Raw genomic sequence first — 27213 nt, forward strand, 5'->3', positions numbered from 1 at the left:
TGCCTGTTTTTAACTTGTCTTTATTATTAAATGGTCTAAAGAATATGGGGTAGATTTTTAATGCCTTTTGTGATAATACAATATTATTTGGAGGAATCTTTAATAGCTTTCATCCTAATGTCTTGTCAGTTGCATTTTGCCTTTCCAAAATCTGTCATTGTGTTGCAATTTTATGGTAATAAGTTCTATTATCTTACAACACAATTTTTAATCGTTAGCAACACCTGCAATGTCTATTTAGGCTTGCAGTTGGTCAGGAGATGTTGCTATTACAGTTTTTTCATATTTAATGGTAATGTTCCACATTTCCCATTACTTTTGCATTCACACCAATTTACTACTGTACTTTGAAAAACAATTATTTTTCTTTAAGCATGACCAAAGTGGTTGTAACAAATGGGAGGAAAAAATATGAAAACATTGTGTTGCCATACAGGTCTCAAATGTGCAGTTTTGAAAGAAATACATGTTATAGCAAACATGTATTTTAATTTAAAATATGTTATTTGGTACTTTTACTGTAGGTAGTCTTGTGCACTTCCTTGGTCATTTCACCTTTAGAATGAAATTGTCTCTACCCCTTCATTTCTGCCATTAATCAACCAGCTCTATCCCCTACTGACTGACATGCTATGCAGCCAGTAAGTTGCTTTGACCTAGAAGTTTTTTACCAGAATAAAATTGACGTTTTATGGTTATCCAGATTACTTGGATTGTTCCAAGCAACCTTGTAAAAAAAAAATAAATAAAAAATAAACATTTTAAAAAGGTACTTTTTTATATTGAATAAAAAAAATGTTCTTCTCATCCTATCATTTTTTCAATTGTCAGTATTTGCATTTGCTTGTTCCACTCATAAAACTAAACTTTTTTTATCCAGTAGGTGGCGGTACATTTCTACAATATTCTGGGCTTCAATAAAAATAGTTATCATACATACATAATGTGTATATATTATATAATATAATTATATTATATATATATATATATATATATATATATATATATATATATATTATATAAGTATATATATATAAATAAAAAAAGTTTGAACAATTTAAACAAAAATAGCTCCCCCCACTTACATGTAACAAATACACACTATCATAGCCATAATAAAATCACATTGTAAAACAAATAATCTTATTGCAATTTTCAGTCAAGTTCCTATGAAATAAGCCATAAACATAATTCTACAGAATTCAGTCACATACAGGAATTCCCAGCTGAATTACAGAAATTATTTACACAAGTAAAATAAAAAAAAAAATCACCTGCATAAATAAAACATTCATTAAAAATTGTGTATGGCGTACATTTCAGTTTTACATAAACTTGTGATTCAAGGATTCATTCAAATCTGAGCAAACTATTTCCAGTTCCTGTGCTGCCTAAAGAAGTATCTTATTTTACACCAATTGCAGCATTGATTGCACTTTGTAGTACCGACAAGAAGATACATTTGTGTTCTTCCCTTTCTGTAACACAGATCCACTGACGTTTTGGCCCTTGAAGAACAAATGCATTCTTTATGTCTGTTAAGGTAAAAAAAAAAAAAAAAAACAATATTTCCAAATAGATTATTTGTATGCTAAAGAACTGGTGGGATACTAAAAGACGATCGCATCCGTAAATATCTTACTGTTCACACACTACGTTTAGAAATGTTGAGAAGAGATGCAACATTCTCTTAATTAAATTACTATAAATATAACCAACAGATTTCAGAAGTCTAAGCTTTTCAGTACAAGTACACTGACATCCCTACTGTATGTCTTGAGTAAGACAGTCACTATAAACACACCAGGGGGAGGATGTAAATGAAGTACAGTACAGTTGGTAAACAGCTGGAAGATCATAAGATTTACTGTTAAAGTGAATTGTCTATCAATTTGTATGAAAATTAGATATTGCTATGCAGATCAAAATCTGAGATCATTATCAGGGGTTCAAAAGACAGTTAAATCACAAATAGAAGAATTTTAAACATCTATCAAGATTTCACACTAATGGGTTGTAAACATGTCAAATAAGTTTGCAAAGCACCAACAGTGAAATGCAGCTTGTTAAAAAATGTAATTCTCTGGAAAACTGGACTGCATCAGGTCTCTGGCCACGCAAGGAGAATGAAGAGTGGGCCAGATTAAAGCCATTATCCATTAACTCAAGGATTTTCATTGGTTTCATGATTAATAATTGTAAATGTAATTATACCTTACATGATTGCAGAATGCAGACTTACATTTTGTGTCTGGAATGTCCTCTATGAAAAGACTGTGAAGGGCCACTGATGCTAAGAAGCGGTGAGTTGTCTTGCAAGTATGTTTAAAGGGCACATGAGAGACACTTCTCGAGGTGATAACCACTGCATCATTGAAGAGGAATAGGGTGAGATCACTAACATGGACATAGATCCTGAAAAAACAAAAAATAATTATTTGATTTGGCGCTTGGAGCAATTGTCAGGCTAACTGAGGAAATGTTTTATTTCAGAAAGCCATCAGACTCTTATACAGGAGGGACTTCACACGATACAGTAAACTTGAGTATGTCATCAATTGGTTAGAATCAGACTATTTCAAATGATCTCTCTTTATTTAGCTTGGTAGAAAAACAAACACCTCTGATATCTTTCAGATTTGGCACAAAATATAGTTTATAATATAAAGTTTATTTGTGGGTAGAGGGGGTGGGGTGTGCAGACATACAGTTTACCCAAATTTTGCTTTTGGATATGTTTTTGTATTTCCTCACCAACACAGAGGTCTAAGGAAGTTCATAGGTATTTTTGCAACTGCTTGTAAATGATCTTAATCTTGTATGTGATTCTGTTGAAATTACCTGAGGGAAGCGTTGATCTCCACATCAGGACAGCTTAGTTGAGCCACATCTTGCACCTGAATCAGATATCTATTTGCTTCCATCAGGTTCTGTAAATCACATAAATCAGCTTAGTCATTTAAATAAAAAAAATAAAAAATGAGGCTGATTAAGAACATACAATGGTTGGGTTATTTAAATATATCATTATTTAGTGTTAGATATTCAGACTTGCACTGTAAATAAAACTAAATATACCAAATTACTTACAGGACAACCCTGAATAGACCGTTGAGCCTCCAGCATCTTGGGATCACAGTCCATATTCTGCTTTAACTGTAGAAAGAAATTACTTTTACAAGATTAGCACTAATTGGGGTCTGGGAAGCCAGACATATATTTTGATGTGATTCTGATGTAGGTCTTACACATTCTCCAGCTTGGGACAAACTCTTCCCAGTACAGATCAGGTGTGGACAATGGCATTATAGTCCCAATATATTCACTATAAATAAAATAATATTAAAACTGCTTCCATCGTGTCCTAAAGCACCACACTGATACATTGCATTGAACTGATACATTGCCAGTTCACTGTATTCGACATCCCTTGACACAGATTCGTGATTAGTGAGTACCTGTTCCTCAGATGCACTGGGATGGGGATCATCATTCTCACAGGGGACTGAGTAAACAATGGAACATTCTATATCCTGCACTTATTAAGTTTATGAACCAGGAAACAGGAAAAGATGTGTGTTGAACTGATGACAGCACCAGTCCCACCTCTCCCTACACTGAGGTCCGAAGACAAAGTACCTGCCGAATGAAATCCCTGTAGTGTTTCATTTTCTCAACTGCAGTGGTGAGGTTAGCCCGGTCAGTGTGCTCAGGCGCAGTGTGAAGTCGCAAACCATACAGGAGAGAGACATACTCTTCAAACCGTTTTGAAGGGAACAGCAACAGCTCCTGGAGGCTAAACATAAAACACAAACTGCATGTAGAGACGTGTATGGCAGTGTTCTCCAAATAGTTGGCCCATTAGAGCTGATGTTCTAATTTCTTAATCAAATTGAGCCAGGTGTAGTCTTTGCTTATCGTTTTACAAAACTGGCATCAAGAAAAGATTACTTTAAGGAAAGGACTCCAAACTGTGCCTTTGTTTGTAGCTGGTTTGTAATTTTATATCTGGTTGTACAGACCCCAATTAGCAATGATTTTGGACGCCTTACCAACAGATTAGTGCTAATTGGAGTTCCAAGCTTAGTGCTAATTGGAGTCGGTGAAACCAGCCAACAGCTGATTGCAGCTTAGTGTTGATCTTGATCAATATTCTTTATGTTAAAATGATTAGTAGTTTTTAGTATTTAGATAAGTCATGAATGATATCAAATACTGTAGTTGAGTTAGTGTTGCTTTGGGGTTACAGCCAAGATCTATTTGCAACCTGATAGTAACTTCTGTAGCTATTATTTCAATGAAACACTGGTAACAGGATATTGATGTCAGTACTGTTATGATTTTAAAAGCTCTTAACAATGCTGCCCTAAAACTTGCTCTACTGCAGACCTCTGTCAGCTGTTTTATTTTTGTTCTACTTAGAAACTGAACTGGCAGAATACTTGGTCAAGACAAAAAACTTGAAACAAAAACAAACACTAACCAAATACTCAGTGACCACAGCCTGGCCATAGAAACTGGAGGGCACACAAATTTAGAGGGAAGGGTGGGGGTGGGGGGTTCCAGTTCTGTACGTATTTTGTCTTTGTTGATGTTCGTCGTGTAAGTGCTTTGGTAATACTTAATTTTAATTTTGTCATGCCAATAAAGCCTTTTTTGATTTTGAATTTAATGAGGCAAACACCAGTGGAATAATTTTGAGTTAAACGGCATGTAGATGCTCCACTCTTTATTTAATGAAAGAGACCCCACTGGCACTCGTAAAACCTTATAATGAATGATCTTTTGAAGTTAGTGTTATCTTATTATTTCAAACCCTTTTAACTGATTTTTCAAGCCGGTACAGGCTTGTATGTATGTTTTTGCTGACCACAGTTCATTGCAACTAAGCATCAGGACAATAGAGCGATTTTCATGCTGACCGTGTCTAAGGGGTACAATGAATAAGCCTGTACTTACCACATCATTTTAGTGACGACTGTTCTGTCGTGCCTTTTCAGGAAGGCCCGGAAAGCTGGAATCGTTTCTCTGCACTGAAAAAAAAGTGTAATAAATATATTTTGCAGATGAGGTCCTGTAAGTAAATTGTGCACATTTAACCAAGAAAAACTGCGTGACACAAATGCAGTCCCATATATAATATGTGGTAATTTTGACATTTAAGCAACAACTGACAACCACCACATTTGTATAGGCTGTACATCAGATACTTTCCTGACATACTGGTCCTGGTTGTCAGTTCTAAGAAATAACAAAAACATGGTTTGTTTTTATTTCATACATTGAGGTCCTACACAACTGTTTTATAGTTAAAAAACAAAGCATGTGTTTTCAGGTATTTATGAGCATTTTAGCCAACTTGGTTTGTTTTTCTTGCAAATGAAAGGTCTGGTCCATGTTGGCTTTTCTGTCAATGGAGTCTTAAATGTGGCTGTTTTTTCTTTCACTGTGGTTTGTCATGGAATAACCAATACATAGGCTTCTTTGGTTTTATTATTATTATTATTATTATTATTATGTTTATTATTATTATTGTTTTATAATCTATTCTGGTACAATTATACATTCTATTAAAGTTATGGTATTGTTAAACTATTTTCCTTTGCATGTCTGTTATTTTCTGTAAACCAACACCCTTGCTTGGCATGTGAGTAATATGCAAGATTACAGGTACTGCCAATTAAAAAAATAGATACTTACAAAAAGTCCCACATTATCAATTCAAATGCTCAATTGCTGGAGATTAACGTTTAGCAATAAGTGTTGTCTCATGCATGCAAAATAACTAAATCCAACAACAAACACAAAACAACATTTCTTCCAAAACAAAACATGAACTCCCTCTCTCTTACATTTGTAACATGAATAAAACTGGGAAACAACTTCCCATGTTTACTGCTGCTTGCTGAAAACCAACCTTATCAATAGTTTTTAAGATGACAGAGTAGTTGTTAAAGAAGTTTGTGTAGGTGTTCAACCTGGTACTGAATTTGATGAACACATCCCCAAGACACTGAGAAGGGCCCCACTCTTGCAGCCTTTCTTTCAGCTCCTCCAGAAATTGCCTGGTGAAACATTTCTCTGAGCTTAATACAGGATCTGACTGGTAGTGGATAACTGATACAAATGTAATCAATTACATCTCAAATGCATGAAGTTTTTTCATTCATTCCAAAACGTATCTACTCTATATGTTTATATAATAATATTTTTTAGTGATGTCTTGTATGATCAGCACAGTAAAAGTTTGTATGCATTATTTAAAAAACAACATCAATTAAATTATCAGTAGGAAACGTACTACATGCTGTTCAGAAAGGTTTGGGGTTCAGTGATGGAAAGCCGGTTCTATAGAATTGCTACATTTTAACACACATACTGATGATGCCCGACAATGCAAATTCTCCTAATGCTAATAAAAGGCAAGAAAATATTCACTTCTTTAAGAGCCAAAACTATGTTTGCCAAGATTGTACAGTATATGACATGATGCTTGACAGACATTGCTACGATCAGGTGGAAAGTGTACATTTATCGTAATCTGCAATATTAATGTGCTTTTTAAACTATACTACACAAGTTTGGTGGTAGCACACCAACTTTTTACAGGTACCCTCTCAGCTAAAATTATTTAGGCCCATTTTGCAATTCTGCAGCTGTATAACATGAAGGTATAAACTAGTACATCCTTAAGACAGTTGCTGAAGAGATAATTAATATTGGATCTCATACCAGTCTGGGCTGTGGGTGTTAGTTGTATAAATACATTTAGCAGCAATCTTTTCTGAAACATATACCTGTTCAACTCGAGGATATCCAAGACATCAGAGAAGATGAGCAGAACATTAGCTGCACTCACAATGGCACGATTTGACGAAAGAGCTGCTTTCAGTGGTGTGACATATACGTCTCTGGTAATCTCCAGCAACTGCACATAATTCTTTTCACTCTGGAGAACCTCTCTGGCAAACATGGTGCGCTTGTCTGCCGAATCCCTCTGAAGCTTCAGATTCTGTAGAATCACAGCAAACAGATTATCTAAACAGTAGTATAACAATAATATAAAAAAATTCTGTAATCCTTAGATGATGTTTGGTTCCACTTCACTACAAGTAAGAAGTAACTGCACTGTTATTACTCAAATGTGTGGCTAAGGAGCAAGTCACATCCAGTTGATTTCTGAATGTTGTCTTCACACATGTTTACAATATTAGCAAATTCCTTGCAAGGTCTTTTTGATCAAGTTTTTGATCAAATGCAACTTTTTTTTTTTTTAACTCACCAGATGAGCCAATTCTTCATTTTGAATTTTTTTTCCGTCAGTTCTTAGCAGTTCATCATCCTGCGGATATAAGAAACATGCCTGCCTTTTCATACCTAAAATAGGAACATCATATTTGGTGCTTTAACAGCTAGTGCTCTATGGTGCTTTATGGCACGGGAGAAATTATTAAAAACAGGATGCCTAGTGTTTCAAGAAAAAATATCTGACAGATAATTGTTTGGATATTCTAACCTTGAAAACACTGGTGTTGGTGATAATTACATGAAAAAGAAAACTAATTTCAATCCTAGACTGAATAGGTGTCTCAAGTAGACCCCAATCATCCACTACATTTCCTGTGAAGGTTACAAATGAGACTGTAGACTCTGAGTACTATTCACAGAACACCACGCAGATGGCACTTGGCTCTAACATGTATATTGTTTAGATTAAACTCATTGTGATTTTCTGTGCTCACGTAAACATCAACGAGGCCATCTGTGTTCGTTCTTGGGCAGTTGTTTACCACAGACTTCCCCAGCACCTTCATCATGTTCCAGTAACTGCTCAACCTCTACAGTAACTCCAGGTCATTTTCCAGTTCTACACTCTTTTTGTGTTTATTCACATTAATGCATCCTGTTTTTTTTTTGTTCTTGTTTTTTTTTTTTTTTTTTTTAAATACTGCTCTACCATTGTTTTTTATGGAGGTAAGCCATTCTGTTATTACGGAACAAATAAAGCACTGCTGAGAGATGACACTAATTAAACACACCTCCTCTAGCACCACCTCTTACAGATCGGACGCTTAAGATGGACAAAAAACCTGTTCAGTGGAGTACAGCAATTATTTCAGAGTTAGGTAAATAAATAAATAACTTAAAAAAGTTTAATAGTTCAAGTAATTCCTTTGTTGACTCGGTAGTTCCACTGTTACCAAAGAACAAGATAAAGCAATGCCATTACCCTTCAATACCATGGATGTTTGCAAGTCCATGATAAGCTCCTATAGGCCATTTTTAAATAGTGTTTTTCACACATGCACGTATTATATGAAAAGCTGTTTTACTACCCCAGCACTGATACAGGTACCTGCAAATAACCTATTCTGGAAGTGTTCAGACTGTAAGGTATTTGTTGTTGCAGTTAGCTTTGCATACCTTATTCAGCAGGTGAGTGACACATGCTTACCTTCATATATCCACTGAGAGTCACTGCTGGCTCACATTCAGTCAGAAATGCTTCACCTGAATTATTCCCATCGATGCTTTTACATCTTCCCATCAGGAAGTTAGACAGAAATTCCAAAGAACTCCCCTAAAAAGGAAGCTGGCTGTTAAACTGCTCTTCCAGTCAAATGTAAATGATTAGATCATGCCAGGAATATTCTGATGGTAGCACTTACACCTCCTTCTCTTGTCAGGGCCACCAGGCCTGCAATTAGAGCTTGAGCAGTATCCTGCTTTGTCTGCACCTCTGCCAAGCCCATGGAATCAAACATAAACTGCCCTGTGTGCAAAGAACATAGTTAAAATGTCATTACTGTTACATTACTGGGGTCTCCATACTGTACACATTTGTTCTCCATGCTTTACGCATTGATGTGTATAGCCAGAGCCTATTGTTTGGTCACCAGACCGGGATTTACAAAAATAAAATAACCCTTTTCCAAACTGGATTACAATTGTCCGTCTGTGATTATTCCTGCACTGCATCACATCTGCACCTGTTCACAACCAGCAGCCACTCTGCTACAGGGGTGGATACAGTATACTGTAGCTTTAGTGAGAGACAACTGGTTAACATCCAAGGATGAAAAATACAATTGGACATGAATGCTTTTAAACATCTGTCAGCTATGATTTAACTCAGGAAATTCATCAGAAATGACACATATCATAAATATTGTATTGGTATCTTCAGCTTATTTGCAATCAGTATTTATTTGATGGAAAATAGTAAAATTTCCTACCATATTTTTGCTAATCCTCACTTTAAAAGAACTAGCTCCTTTTGGCCTTAATCACTATCTGGCAGGAAGAGGGTATAAAATGCCTTCTCCTTCCCCAGGCAGTTGGTAAAATGCTGCCAGGGCTAGTCTCCACGTTTGGAAGCCTTGTTATTACATTCCTGTCCTCTTCATCCCATGGATCTCAACTGAGGGCAATTCTGGTGCTCATGTTTCTATATTGCAAACTTTGCTGTGGGTGAATTCTCGATTAATCAACCTCTTCAGAAAATGCCATGATATCGTAATTCTCTTAGTATCTGGGAATCTCTGTACATTGTGTACTGTTCCCATAGGCACGCACAGACAGGTAAGGGGATTTTCGTATTTCTTAGAGGTGCTACTTAGATGAGTATAATAAGACTGATTTGGTCACTATTTCAGTGAAAGCAAGGTTAGAGTGGTGGTTCTGTGATGTGTACTAATGTCCACTGAGTAAGTAGAGGCCACCAAATTAAATTAACCTTTGACGTGATCTGGAATCAAACCCAGGCTTCACGTGAAGAATTATGATTTACCGTGCTGCGTCACCTAGTAACTGGTGTCTTGTAATATTTTATCCTAATTACTGCCTAGGATATCCTAGTTTCAGAAGTTTGGGTTAGTGTTATCCAGCCGCTGTGCAGTCTTACCGATGATTCTTCCACACACTTCCTCCTGCAGTTCCTGGAGATAAGGTTTCATGTGTTTCCTGGCGGTCTTCAAGGCTTCCTCCAGCACATCCGCCAGCCTGCACCAGGATAGCAGCTTCGATTCAATGAAATATTTGACACACGGAAACTTGGCTTCCGGTTTTCCAAGCCACTCGCTACAAACTAAGAGGATGATGAATAATATATAAACATACCTCACACACTTCATATTGCAGAAATTATTTGAGATCTCTGAATAAAAACAACACTTTTCTAGTTTAAATCTGTTTAAATCTAAGAGTTGATGCATAAAGGAATACTTGAATAAGTCAGTGATGGCAACTCAATTTTAAATGGTTTTATGACATGCTGCATTATATTTGTGCTAAACCGTGCTGGACAACTGTCTGTGCCCCAATTAGGGGCGAGTTAAATATGGGAAAGTGAAATATAATTTCACAGTTTCTTCCTGGACATATATTTAAGGGATAATGGGTTTACTGTGGAGTGTAGTTTACTGAAAGAGTTAGCTTTTTGAGAGCAGGGTTCGAGCCTCCCTGTGAAGCATTTCATCAGTAAGCAGTGGCTTTAGAACAGATGTCCTTAATTAGTATCATCTTTTCCGTTAGTGAGTAATAACGTAATGTCTGACTTCCATAGAAAATAATGGGAAAGCAGTCTTCTGCTGTTGTGTAATTTCAGTTATTTTACACTGCTATCAAATAAACATGATGAAAACCCCTGTTAAGTGTAAGACAGATTGCAAACACCATAAAACAGTTCAATAAAATTACATATTATCTAACCATTTTAATGAAACATGCACAAGTTTCAATGTATCGTCATTTGCTTTGGGAAGTCTAATTCGTACTCACTGTGCTGGTAGGATCCGGTTGCAATCCCTGTGGGTGTGCTAACATCCAAACCAGTTAAAGCTGAGATCTTGGAAAGTACCTCCATTCCTGCCTCTGAGCAATACAATTACAAGAGCAATTCCAGAATTGAAAACTCGGGATCTACTTTAAATAAGTCAACATTTACTGATGACAACATAATTTGATTACCTGCTTCAAAAGTAAGGTATATACAGATATGGTCAAAAGTTTTGCATCACCCTATAGAAATAACTCATTTTGCTTCATAAAGTTGAATGAAACCTTCTGAATAATGTTACAATAGCACACTGAAATGGCATACCAGTTCGTACTTTTACATATACTAAACAGAAAAACTGACAAAAATTGAAAAATGTGAAATTTCTAAATCTTACATGAAATGCTTACATGTTATGGCTTCTGGTAGACTTTTGTGATAGAATTTTGTAGTTTCTTGGATTACGTTATGTTAAATAAAATATCTAAATTATGTTATTGTAGTTTATTTTTATCAATCCAAAAATTCTAGAAGATGCAAACTGTTAGGCCATAGCTATACTGTATATAATACAGCTATAGCACTGAGGTGTTAGTGAGTTTTTGCTAAGATTATGCTACTTTAGGCTTCTTCTGATATTACGTAAGACCATCATCAATAAATGTACATCTTCAAATAAGTTTAACCCTTTAAAAAATGTTGATCTAACTCTGCTCAGAAAATGCTACTCACAGGCATTACTACAGAAGAATAGATTCTGCTTTCCTGTTTTGCTCCAGGCCTGCCACCAGTCTTACCTTAGCTATACTGTTTCAGAAATCATTTTTCTGGATCAAACCATGGTAGAAACCAATAGATCTTGTACTGCTGAGAAATCTTTGCTGTCTGCTGCGGCTGCAGGAAACGAACTGATACATGTAGAACCTCATTTATGTTATGTTAAGCTTTACTTTGTGTGTATATATGTTGCACTTTGTTTTCTCGCTGTTATTGTATCATAGTTCAAGATGAATTTGACGATACCTGATGCAGCGAGTGGAATAAAGATATCCAAACAGCCTCCTTCAGAATGGGACACCATACAGCCAGCAAGTTTCTCCCAGAATTCTCGGATTTCAGGACTCAAAACGCTCTTTGTGTTGACCTTGCAGTCTAAGGGAAAGCAAAAAAAAAAAATAACATCAGGGATGCTTCGTTAGTCAAAAGAGTATTTGAAGGCAGAGACCACTGAATATCATGTTTGAGGTCACTAAAAACTGAGAAGGTATGCTGGTGTTCGATGCTTCAGCTATGTTCTTTGTATTTTATAGTATGTCACTTTAGGTTTGTAAAATTTTGACCTTGTGTGGGTTTATAGCGGTTTGGAATATGTTGTTTTCTGTATTGGCTAACGCAAGGCAGTATTAAAACTGATTCCGGTGAGACTCCTCCAGGCTGACTGGGGGAAGCATGTAAAGTGCAGTGTAATATGATGCTTTGCTGTTACAGATTCTGTCCCCTGTCAGTGAGATGAATGAGGTTAAAAGCTCTATAATAACAAAGGCATTTTGCATAATAGTTCAGATGCTTGCTAACGGTGTGGCTGCTTAAGCTCAACCTCCTCCCGTTACATATATCAAGCTACTGAGCTGTGCACTGAATCCCATAGACAAAGTGAATTAAAGCCTGATCAACACTAACATGCTTGCCCCAATCAGTCTTGAGGAGTCTTTTCAGAAGCTTATTTGCTGGAATTTTTATGGCAAATAATAATCTAAGACCCACCCACCTTTAGAGAGATAGATCTCTCCAGAGTGTCCTTCAGTGAATATTCCAATGCTCTGAGCTTTCTCTCCTTGCAGGGCTTGTTCAGTGCAAAACAGCAGGCTTTCCAGCGTGATTCCGGTGTAATCATAGACCACAGGGACCACACCAACCTTCAAGCTGTCTAACAGCATCTTGAATTAAAGCACACACTTTCAGAGTAGATATTAATAACACAGTGGTGAACACTAAAAAGAAGCCACAACAATAATATTTAACTGGTTTGACGGAAGAAATTGGAAACAGATATCTGACAGATGAAGATAAATGAATAGATTAATAGATATTCATCAAGTCTTATTGATAGAAAATCAGTCTGGAAGTTAGAGAGAGATGACCCAGTATACTTATGTATTTTGAATGCATTGCTTTCTTACACTGTACCTCGTAAGCTGGAACCCTCGACGATATCAAGATAAGACAAGGTGCAGACTGAGTGGATGGGTTGCTGTACACTCGCTGGACATGGTTGCGTTGTCTGTGGGGTAACACAGGGTAGGAACTGCCACAGCAGGCATTCTTCCTAGTAAATAAAGAAATAAAAACCCAGGTAAAAAAGTACAGATTTCTCTCCAGGTGGTCAATGTGATTCTGTCAAGATAGACCAGTCAATGCATCAGTGGTCACAAAATACAACAGACATAATAATAATAATAATAATAATAATAATAATAATGTCACTTGTGTTTGGTTTCCAATACGTCAAAGTTTTTATTTGTACCAGTAAAATAAACATTCATTCACTCACACTCTCTGCTAACCTTTTTGGCAGTGATTTTAAGGATGTGATCATCAGTTTCTTCTCTACAACTGGGTCATAAGAAGAACAGGGTTTGTTTTCCTCTGCTAAATGTTTGGAGAGGGTGCCATGTGAAAGGGTGTTCTCCTAAACAAGAAAACAAGATAGCATGGATAGTAAGAGTATCTTTTAATTGAAACATTTGATTATATATTGTTGTAATAAATAGGTGTGTATACAGCACATACAAAAACAGCCAGCTTAAAAAGACACAACAGGGAGCAACTGATTCAATGCTATGTACTTTATCTGTTACATTCAGATATGAAATCAAATAGCCAGCAAAGAGAACACATTTGGCAAAAGAGGTACAGCCTTACAATAGTGTATTCCTTCTTTAACAAGGACTGCTTAGAAAAGTCCCTTTAAAATGAAATAGCTCTGAAGCTGTGCAGAGATCAGTGTGTGGCATGGAATCCTTAGTTTGTCCAGGCCATAAAAAAATCAATGTACTGTCAATGTAGTTAGCTATCAAAACAAGGAAATGTTACCCTTATAAATAGCAGGGCTGCTGTCAATGCAGGCTGGCCCAGGCTTGCCTGAGGTTTGTTTGTTTGTAACCTAGTCTTTACCGTCCCTGGGTTCCAACTGTTGCTCAGCCAAGCCGGTCGTGATTTCAGCAAGGCCTCTGAAATGTAAACAGCAACGTAATCACGCAGCAAAGCTAAGTTCTAATGGCAGGGCAAGAGTAAATACAACATGAACAGTCAAACAAACATGAAGTACCTATGGAGGGACTGTGGTTTAATAAGCTGTTTTTTTATTATTATTATTATTATTACTATTATACACCAATTTGTTATCCAACCATGGCAGGTTTTAGTAACGGACATGAACTGTGCACAGCGACTCTCCTTTTTCATCGTGAACTGTTCTGCATTTTAATTCAGGTCCATCCTATGATAGACTCTGACCTCTCTGACTGATACAACAAACACATAGGGTTGTGTAGAACTCACAACATGGGTTCAGCCAAATTTGTATGATTTGTATTTTTTTCCATTATAGTCCCACATTGCTTTTAAAAGAAGCATTTATATATATATATATATATATATTTTTTTTTATTAATGTAGAGGTTTTGTTCATTTTATCTTTTAAGTTTTACAGTCTGTGATATACGTGTGAAAAGTGAATCTGAACTGAATCAGAAACTTTGATAGTAGTCATGAAAAGCTCTATTAAGGAGAATGTGAACATGGTTAGAAAGTAAATTAACAATAGCAGTACAGCCCAGTAGATATTTCTAAAGCACCTGCAAACCAGGTGTCTAGTTTTATCGTTGGAGTTTTCTTTGGTGGACAGTTTTATATTATCTTCTGCAGATTCGGATTTGCTAATGATTTTTCATGGCTGTTTTGAGACAGTCTGTTGCATATCCTTCATGGCGTCAACACATTTAGTCAAGGTAAAACCAGACATCAGGTTAAAAACCTACCTTTTAAATTATCATAACTGCATGCATGCAAGCTAATTAAACATGTCTAAAAAACAAATCTCTGATTTGGCAAGAAAAATCCTTAGAGAAATCTGACCTGGCTAATACTAGAGTATATGTATTTTTTTTTTATACAACTACAAAAAAATGTCAAACCACACACGGATGTAACAGAAAGTAATGACTGATACAACAATGCTGATCTGTATTGCTTTAAGTAGAAAGACCAAAAAAATGGTCTATCCTTTAATTTGATTTAATACTTCTTTATGATATGCAAGCAAAGCGTGACTAAGTTGCTATACCGTATAAATATACTGTATTAAATTCATGCCTCTACCGCCAGTCTTTTTAAACAGAGGGTTGCGCTTGTGTGTTGATCCTTGGATCAGGTCACGGTTTATGTCTAAACTGTGCTTATCAGACTGCATTCCTAACAAGGATTAGACACGACCCTGCTGTTTGCCACACATGTGTGAGTCAATGACGGTGGGTATTTATTTTTTGTACATTCCCAATTTTTGAAATCTCAATAACTTTTATAACTGCTATGAGTATATGACATGGGACATGCCTAATGGAACACTGCAAGCACCACTAACTTTTGTGTTCTGCAACTCTCTCTCGAATTCTCATTCTTATTGCTCGCTCTGTCTGTCTTTCTTCCATCTCCTCTGTAATTCCTTTCGGCTCATTCAGAGTGCCGTAGACTTCTGCTGCCTCTCTGGGTGTCAGATAGTCCAGGTCAGCTGCACAGGCTATGTAGTGTCTCTTCCAAGCACCGTACTCGTTGTCTGCTGGGGTGTAGGGCACAAACCACCCAAGCTTCACACATTTTGGAATCCACAGGCAGTCCTTGGGAAACAAAATAACATTTGCAAGTATGTCTAAACGTATCAGGATTTTCTACCCTAAAACGGCCAGTCTCTTTTGAAAACAGTAAGGCTCAATAAATGCATGTAAATGCAGCACATTCTCATTCTCCACCTTAAACCAGATTTTGCAACAAAATGCGTTCAGGATAGAAGGGAAACTCATTTTGAAGTTACCTGAGAAAATAATAAAGTACATTAGCAGATGGTGTTACAGAACTACTGTAACTGACCCACACCCACTATAATTTGACTTCCTTCTAAACACATCTAACTGACTGTTACCCAACTATTAACAGACTGATGAACAGAAAGAGGAAGAGTAAAACAGAAAAATAGGAGGGAAATGGAATTTAAATGTACAAGGTTAAGAATAATGGGCTGCAATGAAAAGGCACAACTTATTTAAATTAATAAGGTTACAATAGGTTGCTATAATAGCACTATCTGTAATTATAACTGTTTTATATTTTTCTTTTACTCTAAAAAGACATTCATTTTCATATTGCATGCCTTTAAACTACAAAACGCAACTTAATAAGGGGAAGTGAAAAATCCAGGCCATTACACGCTGGCAAACACATTCATTGCAAAGCTTCTTTGACATTTGTAAGATTCAGTGACATTTTTAATATGACAGTAGGAAAACCGTGTAATGTTTTAATGATTTATCCCACTGGTCAAACTCAACTTTAAAGCACTTTAATACAATACACCAAGAGTGTTTGTGCAGTAAGTAATGCATTGCTTGGCACAGATTAGGGCACTGAACACTGGGTAACACCTGAAATGGAATTCCACACCTGAGTCTCCGGACATTTATGGTTATGTTGCTAAAGTCAGTTATCATGCAGTTGCCTCAGATTTGAGGTATTCATTAGAATCAGTGTAACTAAATACACTTTATAGGGGAATGCATTACTGCTAGTGCTTTATGCTAAGAAATACAGCAGAGTAAATCATATGAACAAACACAACTTCCAAATAACCCTGACTGAACAATTGGTGGTGATACGTGTTGCCACGTATTGAACAACTGACCTGTTCTGCTACGAATTTCCAGTGCCAGCTCACTTGGGCAGCAATGCACAGCTCTTTGGGGTTGAGAAAAGAAAAGATATGCAGGGATATGAAGCGCGGCAGAACTGTAGTGAAGTCCAGTTTGGTAACGGGAATGACTTCTGTGAACCAGTCCCTAGTAAACCTGTATGAGAGACCCAAGCACACGCAAGTTATAACCACAAATTTAAATCTGATTTTAACTGGAAGAAAAATCAAAATACCTTGGATGAATTCACACCCTTTGTTCTACACATCCCTAATAGTCAGTATTTAAGTATTGCTTAATACAATGACTACAAATTGTTTAAAGTCTCAGAAACCATCATGACGTACTCTTACAGTACGTTAACTGACAGACAACGCATTAAGTACAATAAGGAGCATTTGATGACTATGCCTTTGTGGTTTGTACAGCCAACAATACATTTTTTCTAATGTAGATAAAAATTTCATACAAAGGCAATTTACTTACTTAAGCTGTGATCTACTGCATCTCATCAATACATTATGAAGGAACTGCTTTCGCTGGCGGTCAGTCCACAGATCAAACCAGTGGCAAATTAGGTTCATTCTTTCCTGAAAGAGCTGTAAAACAAAACAAACAAACAAAAAAAAACAACAGCCAAATTAACAGTATTTTACGGTACAAATGATTTATTATGCCAGAGTTATATTTATTCCAAAAAACCTTTACTGTTTCAAATGAATGGATGCAAAATTACTTAAACACACTGTACTGTAATAATGCATATAAAATAATACGACTGGATAAAACAGTGTAATATAATTTAAAATGTCAGCCAGTTCCCAGAGCTATACATTTTACAATACCATATCTACTTTACCAATTATTTTAGTAAAATGAGATAACTCCCTCCGGTCTGCCTCACTTGGTTTAAAAATCACTCACAACATGACACATTATGCCAAGAAAGTATTGTGGAACGATTAGCTTGGAGCTATGTATGTTATGAACAAAGACTGAAATTTAAAAATCTTTTTTTTTTTCATTTTCAGAATTTCTACAGGCAGAAGTGTACATTTCCAGTGAATGTCTACTGTGACACTTAGCTAAAATGTGTCAGCTGCATACTTGCTCTGCATCCTATGCTCCTTATTTAAATCTCACGGAGAGCACAAAAAGTCATGCCGGCCCATTACCTGGTGGTTACAGGATTTGTTGGTTATTGGAGTCCAGGTGCTGAATCGAGTGTCCATTGTGATATTTGCTTGGTTTCCTGAAAAAGCTTCATTTAATGCCATCTCGGTCACTCCAGGCTGGACACCAATGCTTTCCAGCTGCCATTGCTTGATACTATGAGGACTTGATCTCATTTTAGTTTTTGTCATGGAGTTGGACATTGATTCTGCTTCCAGTGGTTTCATTTAATTCACAATCTAGCATAATATGAAAGGCCAAATTACCACTTAGACACAAACACAACTAAAGTAAATATCTAGAGGTGTCTATGGAGAATCACATGCACTGTAACAGGTAGGCACAAAAGGTCCCTCATTTTTTATTTATTATTATTATTATTATTTGTATCTAAAGAATTTTACATGGCAAATTTCGCCTCTCCTCATAAAATTATATTAACAAACGTTATTAACATACATTAAAACAACCAATAAGTTAAAATGTATTTAAAATTAGGCTTGGGGCTTTCAGTATAATATTATAAACTCAAATAATCTGAGTTACATATGTAAAACATAATATACATATACACGCATGCGTGCTGATCTGTATCGCTTTAAGTAGAAAGACCAAAAAAAATGGTCTATCAGTTAATTTGATTTAATACTTCTTTATAATATGTAAGCAGAGCGTGACTACGTTGCTATACCGTATAAATATACTGTATTAAATTCATGCCTCTACCGCCAGTCTTTTTAAACAGAGGGTTGCTCTTGTGTGTTGATCCTTGGATCAGGTCATGGTTTATGTCTAAACTGTGCTTATCACGCATATCTATGGTTTAATTACGATAACAGATAGATAGATAGATAGATAGATAGATAGATAGATAGATAGATAGGAGTAATTAAACCATATTTTATTTATTTTAACTGTAAAGGTTATGTATTTAATCACACGCAGATCAATATAATGCAAAGCATCCAGAAATAATAAATAACAAACCAAAAAAAAGAAAAGTTAAAAGATTACGATTAAGTACCAATAAAATAAATAAATAAATAAATATTAAAAATAACATTGCTGTTTTTTCTCTATTCACTTTGAATTGAACACTTACTAGTCACATGACCACAGAAGCGCGACGGGAACGCTTTATTTATCTACGGTTGCACAACTAAAATGCTTTTTCTAACATTTTCAGTATCCATGTAGGCTACTGTAAATAATACATTAAAAACAATGCACACTAACTTGATCAAAGTAAATCACATTTTTAAAAGCATCAAATCAAGTTACTCGTGTGTAAACGAATATGTAAAACTGTACACTGTTGCACTGGGAAGCTACGTTAATAAACGTTCTCGATATGTAAGAAAGAAAAAAAGAACACCGAAGAGAAAGAATGTACCTTGAAGAAAACCCTCCAGTGTTCCGAAAGTTACTCCTCCTTTTGAGTATAGACCTCACTAAGCATTCAAATCACGTCTCCATAGGGACACAATAACAACCTCCGGTCAGCTAGCTAGTGTTGCCAAGAAATACTCAGCTGAAGGTATTGATTGCTACAGTAGTTCTACCCGATATTCTTACTGCACGGCTCTAAGACAATTACTAGCTTGTGTAAATTATTCACACGGATAGGTTGTATATAAGACCTCAAACATAATACGCATTTCTTGATCATGTTATTTATTTATTTACATGTTAAGTTGCTGTAACATTATAGTACAATATAATAAATGCATCTAATACACTGCCTGCTTTTTGACTCGTTTGGGGCAATTTGGTTAAGAGCACGACGTTATTGCCGTAAAGTGAAACAGGACAGGAACATAATGGTGTTCTCTATCCAAAACTGAGTAACATTAGTTTACAAATAAAAGTAGTATTATAGCTCTAAAGTGTGATATAATAAATGTGACATTAGTGAAACGTTACATACCGTGGCCATTTTCTTTCAGTTTTACATCAATCCTTTTACCATAGTTAACCAGTAGTGAGATAACATATTAGAAACAGTTGTAGTCTTGTGTAAAAGAACAATGAAGAACTATATCATTTTTTTCTGATGTCTGTGTATGTAGTAATTCTATCCAAAACATGCAAATAAAACAGGTGCTAGAGATTAGAGTTCAAATGCAGCCTGAATAAACTGGACTTCTGCTACTAATCTAAACATTTAAACATATTTAAAACCACTTGATTAATAATGTATTGAAAGGTAATAGCCTTGATGTATTCTAAAAAGCTTGTAGGTAATTGGTTGATACACTGACCCCCCCCCCCCCCCCCCAACACCACCAAAAAAAAGACATTTTCAGCTCAACTTATTTTTTGACTTAATTTAAATTTAGTTCCATTTACTCAACCCCATCGACTTCTACTGAAACTTTTTGTTTTACGTAAATGTAAAATTATTGCTATCACATTATAATTAAACACTGAAGAACAAAAGTGTATCAGCAGTTATTTAGATATAGACAACCACCTGTAAGTACATACTTATTCTCTCCTGTTTTTCCAGAACCATCATTTAACCCGATTCTGGACATGCCAGGCCATTCATATCAGGAAGTCAAGTCAGTAGCATTGAAGGTGTGACTTACCACAATGCTTTAAATACAGTTTTGACATATTCAAGAAGCTTCCTGACAAGCCAATGTTAAAAAATATTCTACAGCTGTTTTTTTTCAACACCAAATAAAAATATTATTTTTAAAAAGTGGCAGGCAAATTTCAAACAGTGGTCCCTATAGATAAAACTACTTTTGAGTTTTATCAGATCTGCTTTACACAGAATGCTAAACTGTGAAAGAACATACACTTACCTTGGTTTCTTTCAGAACTGCTGACATTAAGTTAAATTGGGCATTAATTAGAAACACATGCATAGCCTGTCAGGCAGAGGTAAAGCAGGATAATATATTGCGGCCATAGAAAGCCATATGGAGAATATATATATATATATATAATTTAATAATACAAAAAAAACAAGAACAAAAAGGGACTTTGTTTACACAGTACACACTTTAATATTCTTGGCACTCCAAGTTACCATAGGAGGGGTATTGGATGAACTCAAACATAAATATCAGAAGATTGTCCGAAGTCAATATGCATAAATTAAGAACAGACATGTTAAAGGCACACTGCACAGGTACTTAGCAAAAGAGAGTAAAAAGAAAATACTAAAAAGAAACATCCTTGTAAAATTCTTACATAAATGTTTTGATGAGAAGTCTTTATTACCATCTTGTGAGGTTTCTTTTTAGTATTTCTACATATCTTGTTTTACAGTAATGGATACACAAATTAATAATCCACTGAAAGTTTTGATAAATTCATTGCATTATGATAAAATGAAATACAGTACAGGTTTAAATATGTTTACATTTTAAATCACACAGTAGTATTTAGCAAGTTTACTTAGCTAGTAGCAATAACTTTTAAACTTGTAATCCAGCTACCACTTCATAATCTGAAATTCTGGACAAAGTGTGTCGTATTGCACATGCTCTTAATCAGATCAGTTAGTGCTGATGTGATAAGATTACTGAGAAGTCTGGTGTGTTTCCACCAGGATGAAGTTCATGTCTGTATGTTCAGATGCTGGAGGTCCGGGGGACTTCCTGAATATCAGCCAGGTTTAACTTTTGTCTAACAAAATAATCTGTTAAGGATTGCACCCAATACAAACAAAGACCACAGAGGAAATGCAAAACAATCTGATAACATTTACAAATCATAACTGCACATGACAAACGCTTTCCCTTGATTAGTTGTGGTTCATTCTGCCCAGTCCAGGGCTGAATTCTCTTTATCATTCCTCTAATCAGTTAACTAAACAGTCAAGTTGTTTAAATGCAACTTTATTTAGACCTGGTGATTTTATTTATAATTTTAAATAACATTACTATAGTTACAGAAAAGTTAGTATTTTATGTAGGAAGAATGTGTGTTCTTTTTAATGTGTAATGGTTTCCTTACCTAACTTTATACCTTAGAATACATCCATCCAATTGACTGAACACACACCTATGCATTCAATACAGGACCTGAAACACACAATTTACAAAGGATACATTGAAGAACTGAGTTCCTCAAGCTGAAAAAGAAAAAAAAAAACAGGAGGTAACGACAAAGTTATATAATGCACAACACACAGCTTAAATTACCACATTCAGAGAAAAGTGCAAGCAACACATGTCAGGGTTCTGATTATGACTGACAAGGAAACTCACATTTGACATCAGCTTGTCCAGATTAGAGTCACTGGCCCCCTTTCTTTGGTCCTCTGGCAATTCCTCGACTTCCCCGTATAGATCAAAGTTCAAGCGAGCCAGTTTCTCCTGCATCTCCCGCACATGCTCCATCTGATCAATTGAACACTCATTACCTGTAGAGGGGGATGGGGGGATAGTTTGAAGAATACTGTAAGGTTGTAATAATGTTGGGACTGATTTGCAACATTGCTGGACATGTTAAAAGTCAAACAACCAAGTCCATTCTGTTTACCAAAGGCCTGGAGTTTGCCAGAGTGGAAGTCGTTGAGGAGACTGAGCAAGCCCTTTTCCATCTCTTGAACATCAGACACGTCAGTCAGAAAGGAGTGCTGGATCGGTGCAGACTGGGTGCTTTTTCCTGCTGCACCCTGGGATCTTGTTTTGTCTCTCATGCCCCTAAACATAAATACACAAAACACCAATATGTCTTGCTGACCATTTGCATAAGAATACCTGTCTACATAACACACTGTATAATAATAATAAACATTATAATAATGTAGGAGACACCACAGTTAACACTTTACTAGAACAATTTTTATGGTAGCTTGTATCCCCATAGAACAGCAAAGAGAACCATTTCCACACACTTTTACATTTAACAAGTTCACAGATGAAATCTAAAGAACATACATTATTGAATACTGTACCTTTTCAATTTTGATTTTTGACTTGATGTTTGTGCTCCCATATTGGTGAAGGCAGTGCTTCTGCTGGCAGGCATAGCACTTTTCTTACTATTGCCAGTGGGACCTGCCTGGCTGGTGGAGGTCTTGGGGCTTTTTCTTTTTAACTTCTTCTCTTCCATTTTGGTTATTGCACAGCTCCCACCTGCCTTGAAACGAAGCCACAACTGACTTGCTTACACACCAAGCAATTACACAACAAGCGAAAGGAATGAAGAAAGACAACAATCAAACTAAAATGTTAAAGCATTCTGGCTGCGTTCAGAGTGAGACACAAACAAACAGCTTATCTTATTAATGCGCAAATACAATTAAACTCAAGTACGTTGAAGGTCAATAATTTGATTTGCATCTACATCTACCCACATGTAATGTAATATCACTACAGCATTTTTCCTCCAGTGAAAATGGGCAGGTTGTAGTTGTTCTTTAATTGTACCCATTAATAGCATTATAACAGTACGATATATATGTATACACTGTACATTACAACAACCTCTTAAAATAAAAATGAATTAATTCATTAAGGCACAACAATGTACCACTTTGGCAAAACACTCACTAGTATCGTAGGAAAAAACAGCACAACCAAAAAAATGTTTCGACGAGTTAACTTCGGTAGGAATAGCACCAACAACCGTAACGGCGCCCTAATTGAATTCTTCTAGCTAGAGCAAGGTAGGCCTTAAACTGTTTATTTACAGATTATAGTTTATTTTTAAAGTGTATTTCCTTTTACACCGAGGGATTTACCTGTTTTTTGTCTTCACATCCCACTTCCGTATTTTCCCTTCAGTCTAAGTTTACATAGAGTTGTGGGGATTGTAGTCCTTAGCAAGGACGCTCATATTTCAGCAGAAAACGGAAAACTACAGCTCCCAAAATTCTATTAACAGCAAACCCGCGAGGGACAAAACAGACCTCTTGGGGCTTTTATATTAAGCAAAACACCTATAAAACAAGCAGAGTCGTAAGAGTTAAGTGTCAAGCAGATTCATGCAGCTCTACAGTTATTTGCATGATGACATACCACGCCGAACCAGCAAGCTGGCTCCACAGATCTTGAAGCCGATCATGCGTGCGTCTTTTAAACGAACAGCAGCAAACTATAATGCAAAGGTGAATAGTTACTTGCTGATCTCAACAAAAACTATTCAGCAGTGGAGGAGAACTTCGCTCGAATTATCTATTTCTTATAATAATAAATGACGTACGGTACTTTTCTTTCCATTACGTTGGTGATAAACACGTGTAATTTATTTACTGTAACTAGTAGTCTATATTGTATTCATTGCATTTATTAAAATAGTTTTGTAAATGTATCGAGTAAAACAAATGTATTTACAGTGATGTTTTACAAAACTGTACAAATAAAATGAATAAATAATGGTTAAAGTATTGTAACGACCCAGGCATCTGCGTTGCAAAATGACTTGTTGACTGTCCTGTTTGTTTGTCCTTTATGTTTCCGTGTTACATGTCTTACTGTTTTGCTGCCCCACACCACTAGCTAACAAGGTGTGGTCCGTGGCAGACAGTGGTCCATATTTGTTTACTTGTCCATGTTAATAAACTGCTTGCTTGAATCACCCTGCCTATATGGAGTCTGCTTTTATTTCACATCCAACACTACAGTATTGTAGCTTGCGTGGAGAATGAATGAGGCTCGCACAGGATTTGCAGGTTCTCAGATTCACTGTTTATTAAGTCAGGACTCTACACTGGCAGGTAAAAGCATCCCTGGTGGTGATGGCCAGCCGGACAGCGAGTGTGCCGTTAAATCACTCCACCAAGTCATCGCTCTGCAGGTGAAGGGGGTTGTCCATGTTTTGCTGATGCCTAGCCATCTGCACATTTCCGGAACACCCTTGAGTCAAAGTTCCAGCCCTGGTCGTTGTGGAGCTCCTGGGGGACCCATAATCGGCTGAAGAACCCCTCCAGCAGTGTTTCAGACACCATCTCTGCCTCCTGGTCGGTCAGCGCATAAGCTTCAGGCCATTTTGTAAAGTAGTACAGCGCTACCAGAATGTGTCAGTTCCCCTTCTGAGTGTGTGAACGGGCCCAAGAGGTCGACCTCAACCATCTCCATGGGTCCACCAACAGGAAACTGCTGGAGGGGGGCATGTGACAGCGACAGCAGTAGTCTTCCACATCTCGCCTGCACCGTCCCCAGTAGAACCCCAGTCCAGCCCACTACGACCACAGGCCCTTTTTTGCTGGGGACTGCTGCAGAATTGTAATGACTCCAGTCGCAATTTTCGGTGACTCGACTCGACTCTAGTTGTCATCGATTCGAGTCCCTGTTTAAAAGGGATCTTATCTTCTTAATACATAAAGAAGAATGTTTGTCTGTCTGTTCCTTTATGAATTCGGACCATGCAGGAGCCAGTGCAACCAAACTTTGCATGGCCTCGTCTTTCATCAAGGGAAAGGTCGAAGGCTATGTTTGCATTCAAAATTTTGACCCATGGGGTGCTTTATTTAGTAACCCCATTGCTGGATCACTACAGTAGCCATTTATGTCAAATTAAAGAAACCCACAACCCCCACCCCCACCCCCAAAAAATGAAAATTTAAAAAAAAATTAAAAATGGCAAAAAAACAAAAAAACAAACAAAAAAAAACACTTTGCCTGTAAATTACTTATTTGGTAACACGCATTATTATGCCTTTCAAGATACATTTCATTCTGTAATAGTAAGCAAATTAAGTTGAGATTATTGATTTTAAACTGGAGCATATATGTGGAGTAGGCAATGGTTTAAACACTCTTATTTCGTCTCAGTTGCATTACTTAGACTGTTTTCATTTGTAATTGGTGTTTTAAGGCCTGGAAGCAAGATCTCTGTAACAAATTAAATGCCACAAGTTATCTATGGTTAAGGTATCTAAAAAGACTATCAAGGACTTTCACTGTGGAGAAAATAGTGCCAACAGTAAAATTGTAAATAAATGTTTAAAAGCATTCTTTTGTTTTGTGGTATCCATTACTGTACATCCAACCCAATTGAGCATAGGTAAAGAGGCCTCTGTATGGTCAATAAAAAAATATGCTTATAAATAGACAGACATTATTGTGCAGCTCACTTTTGTATTTTTAATTGAAATGTTATTTTCTTGTTACATGTAGGTTGCTAATCTCCTGATGAATCTGATTAAATCAAACTGTCTCGAACTGTCAGAACTAATGACTCGAATTGACTCAAGCCAGATAGGTGACTCGACTCGACCAAACTCTGTGACTTGTCTCGACTCGAGCTTGGCATGTCAAAGTCTCAACTCAAATCTTTACCCTCTGTGACTCAACTCGGCTTGAGTTCCAATTACAACATTGGACTGCAGTGCCTCTTCTTTCTCAGGGGGGCAGCCATTGGTTCACCAGCCACTGTAGGACAGACTGAACGCGATTAAAGCAGACCCAGGGTTGTTACAGTATTGTTTGTTCACTTTGTGTCCACCGGGTGAGCAGAGGTACATCTAAACATCACCAGGGCTTACTGAAAACAGGCTGTTCATCTTACTGTACTGTCTGATGTAAAAAAATAAGTACAATAAAATAAAGTGGTCATTGTAGGCACCAGTAGGTGGCAGGCTTGAGCTTTAGTGAGTGTTGGTTAAAAGTTTCAACCAGATACAAAAACATGTTTGGACAGAACATATGGAAACAGCAAGATAAGAGAGAACAAACATACAGTGTATGTGGAGTGTTGTGTTAAATAAGGAAAACAGAAAACACCAAGAAAAAAACCTAGGTTAGTCTCAGCGATTTGGCACCAGCCTTTTTTATCTGATAGAACTAATGGGAGTGTTCTTAGTTTTAGGTGGGTTTTTAGTTGAGGGTCGGCCTCAGTGAGTAATTTGCACTGTCCCTGCTGTCCCCTTTGTTCCCTCACTATGAGAGATCCTGGAGTATTTGCGCTTTATATATAAACTTCAAAATTGACACAGAACGACTGATTGAAATGTTTGTTCTTCATTTTACCTCCCAAAATCGGTTTCTACAACAATGACTGCCAAGAAGTTTTACTTAAGTTGGAAGGCATGAAATTATTTTCAGCTACATTTATGGAGTCCATTGAAAGGAGAAAAATGTCCAGTTGCCAGGATTAGTGTACCATAACATCTTTAAATAAACAGAACTTAAAAATGGGATGAGCCGATATTACTGCATTAAGGTACATGATTAGTATACCAATTTATAAAACTGCCTAGCTTGGAAATGTCATTACCTAGTTCCAGTCTGTAACAGCAAAATACTTAATACTTAATGTTGGACTTAAATGACATTCAGTTATCTCTTTTGAACCAGTGTTACCATTAAATAATGCAATAATTACCCACAGCGATTA

General features: G+C 36.5%; 2 protein-coding genes across 8 annotated transcripts; both read right to left on the minus strand.

Moving 5' to 3' along the window:
• Window positions 1-1052: 1052 nt before the first annotated feature.
• On the minus strand, window positions 1053-19640 carry LOC121317021 (epithelial cell-transforming sequence 2 oncogene-like). The gene is made up of 23 exons (XM_041252538.1): window positions 19304-19640; window positions 17913-18149; window positions 17224-17336; window positions 16731-16893; window positions 15420-15672; window positions 13871-14007; window positions 13342-13466; window positions 12965-13103; window positions 12546-12714; window positions 11801-11929; window positions 10780-10872; window positions 9905-10087; window positions 8670-8773; window positions 8456-8581; window positions 7283-7342; window positions 6798-7012; window positions 5918-6065; window positions 4960-5033; window positions 3640-3796; window positions 3091-3156; window positions 2842-2930; window positions 2243-2415; window positions 1053-1535 (listed from the first exon to the last, which is right to left on the minus strand). Exons 2-23 carry the CDS (start codon window positions 18135-18137, stop codon window positions 1405-1407), a joined length of 3072 nt encoding a protein of 1023 aa, XP_041108472.1. The 5' UTR covers window positions 18138-18149; window positions 19304-19640; the 3' UTR covers window positions 1053-1404.
• A 1269-nt stretch (window positions 19641-20909) lies between these two features.
• On the minus strand, window positions 20910-23715 carry ccdc28a (coiled-coil domain containing 28A). Of its 7 annotated transcripts, none has more exons than XM_041252540.1 (6): window positions 23618-23715; window positions 22829-23039; window positions 22411-22574; window positions 22137-22291; window positions 21978-22000; window positions 20910-21552 (listed from the first exon to the last, which is right to left on the minus strand). In XM_041252540.1, the coding sequence occupies exons 2-6, from the start codon at window positions 22984-22986 to the stop codon at window positions 21498-21500; spliced, it is 555 nt and encodes a 184-aa protein (XP_041108474.1). In that variant the 5' UTR covers window positions 22987-23039; window positions 23618-23715; the 3' UTR covers window positions 20910-21497. The 7 variants fall into 7 exon arrangements, with proteins under 7 accessions (XP_041108474.1, XP_041108475.1, XP_041108473.1 ...); XM_041252541.1 differs by having other exon boundaries at window positions 22829-23013; window positions 23618-23705; XM_041252539.1 differs by having other exon boundaries at window positions 22829-23052; window positions 23618-23696.
• Between the last annotated feature and the right edge of the window lie 3498 nt (window positions 23716-27213).

Source organism: Polyodon spathula, chromosome 6, assembly GCF_017654505.1.
Source record: "Polyodon spathula isolate WHYD16114869_AA chromosome 6, ASM1765450v1, whole genome shotgun sequence".
Lineage (NCBI taxonomy): Eukaryota > Metazoa > Chordata > Actinopteri > Acipenseriformes > Polyodontidae > Polyodon > Polyodon spathula.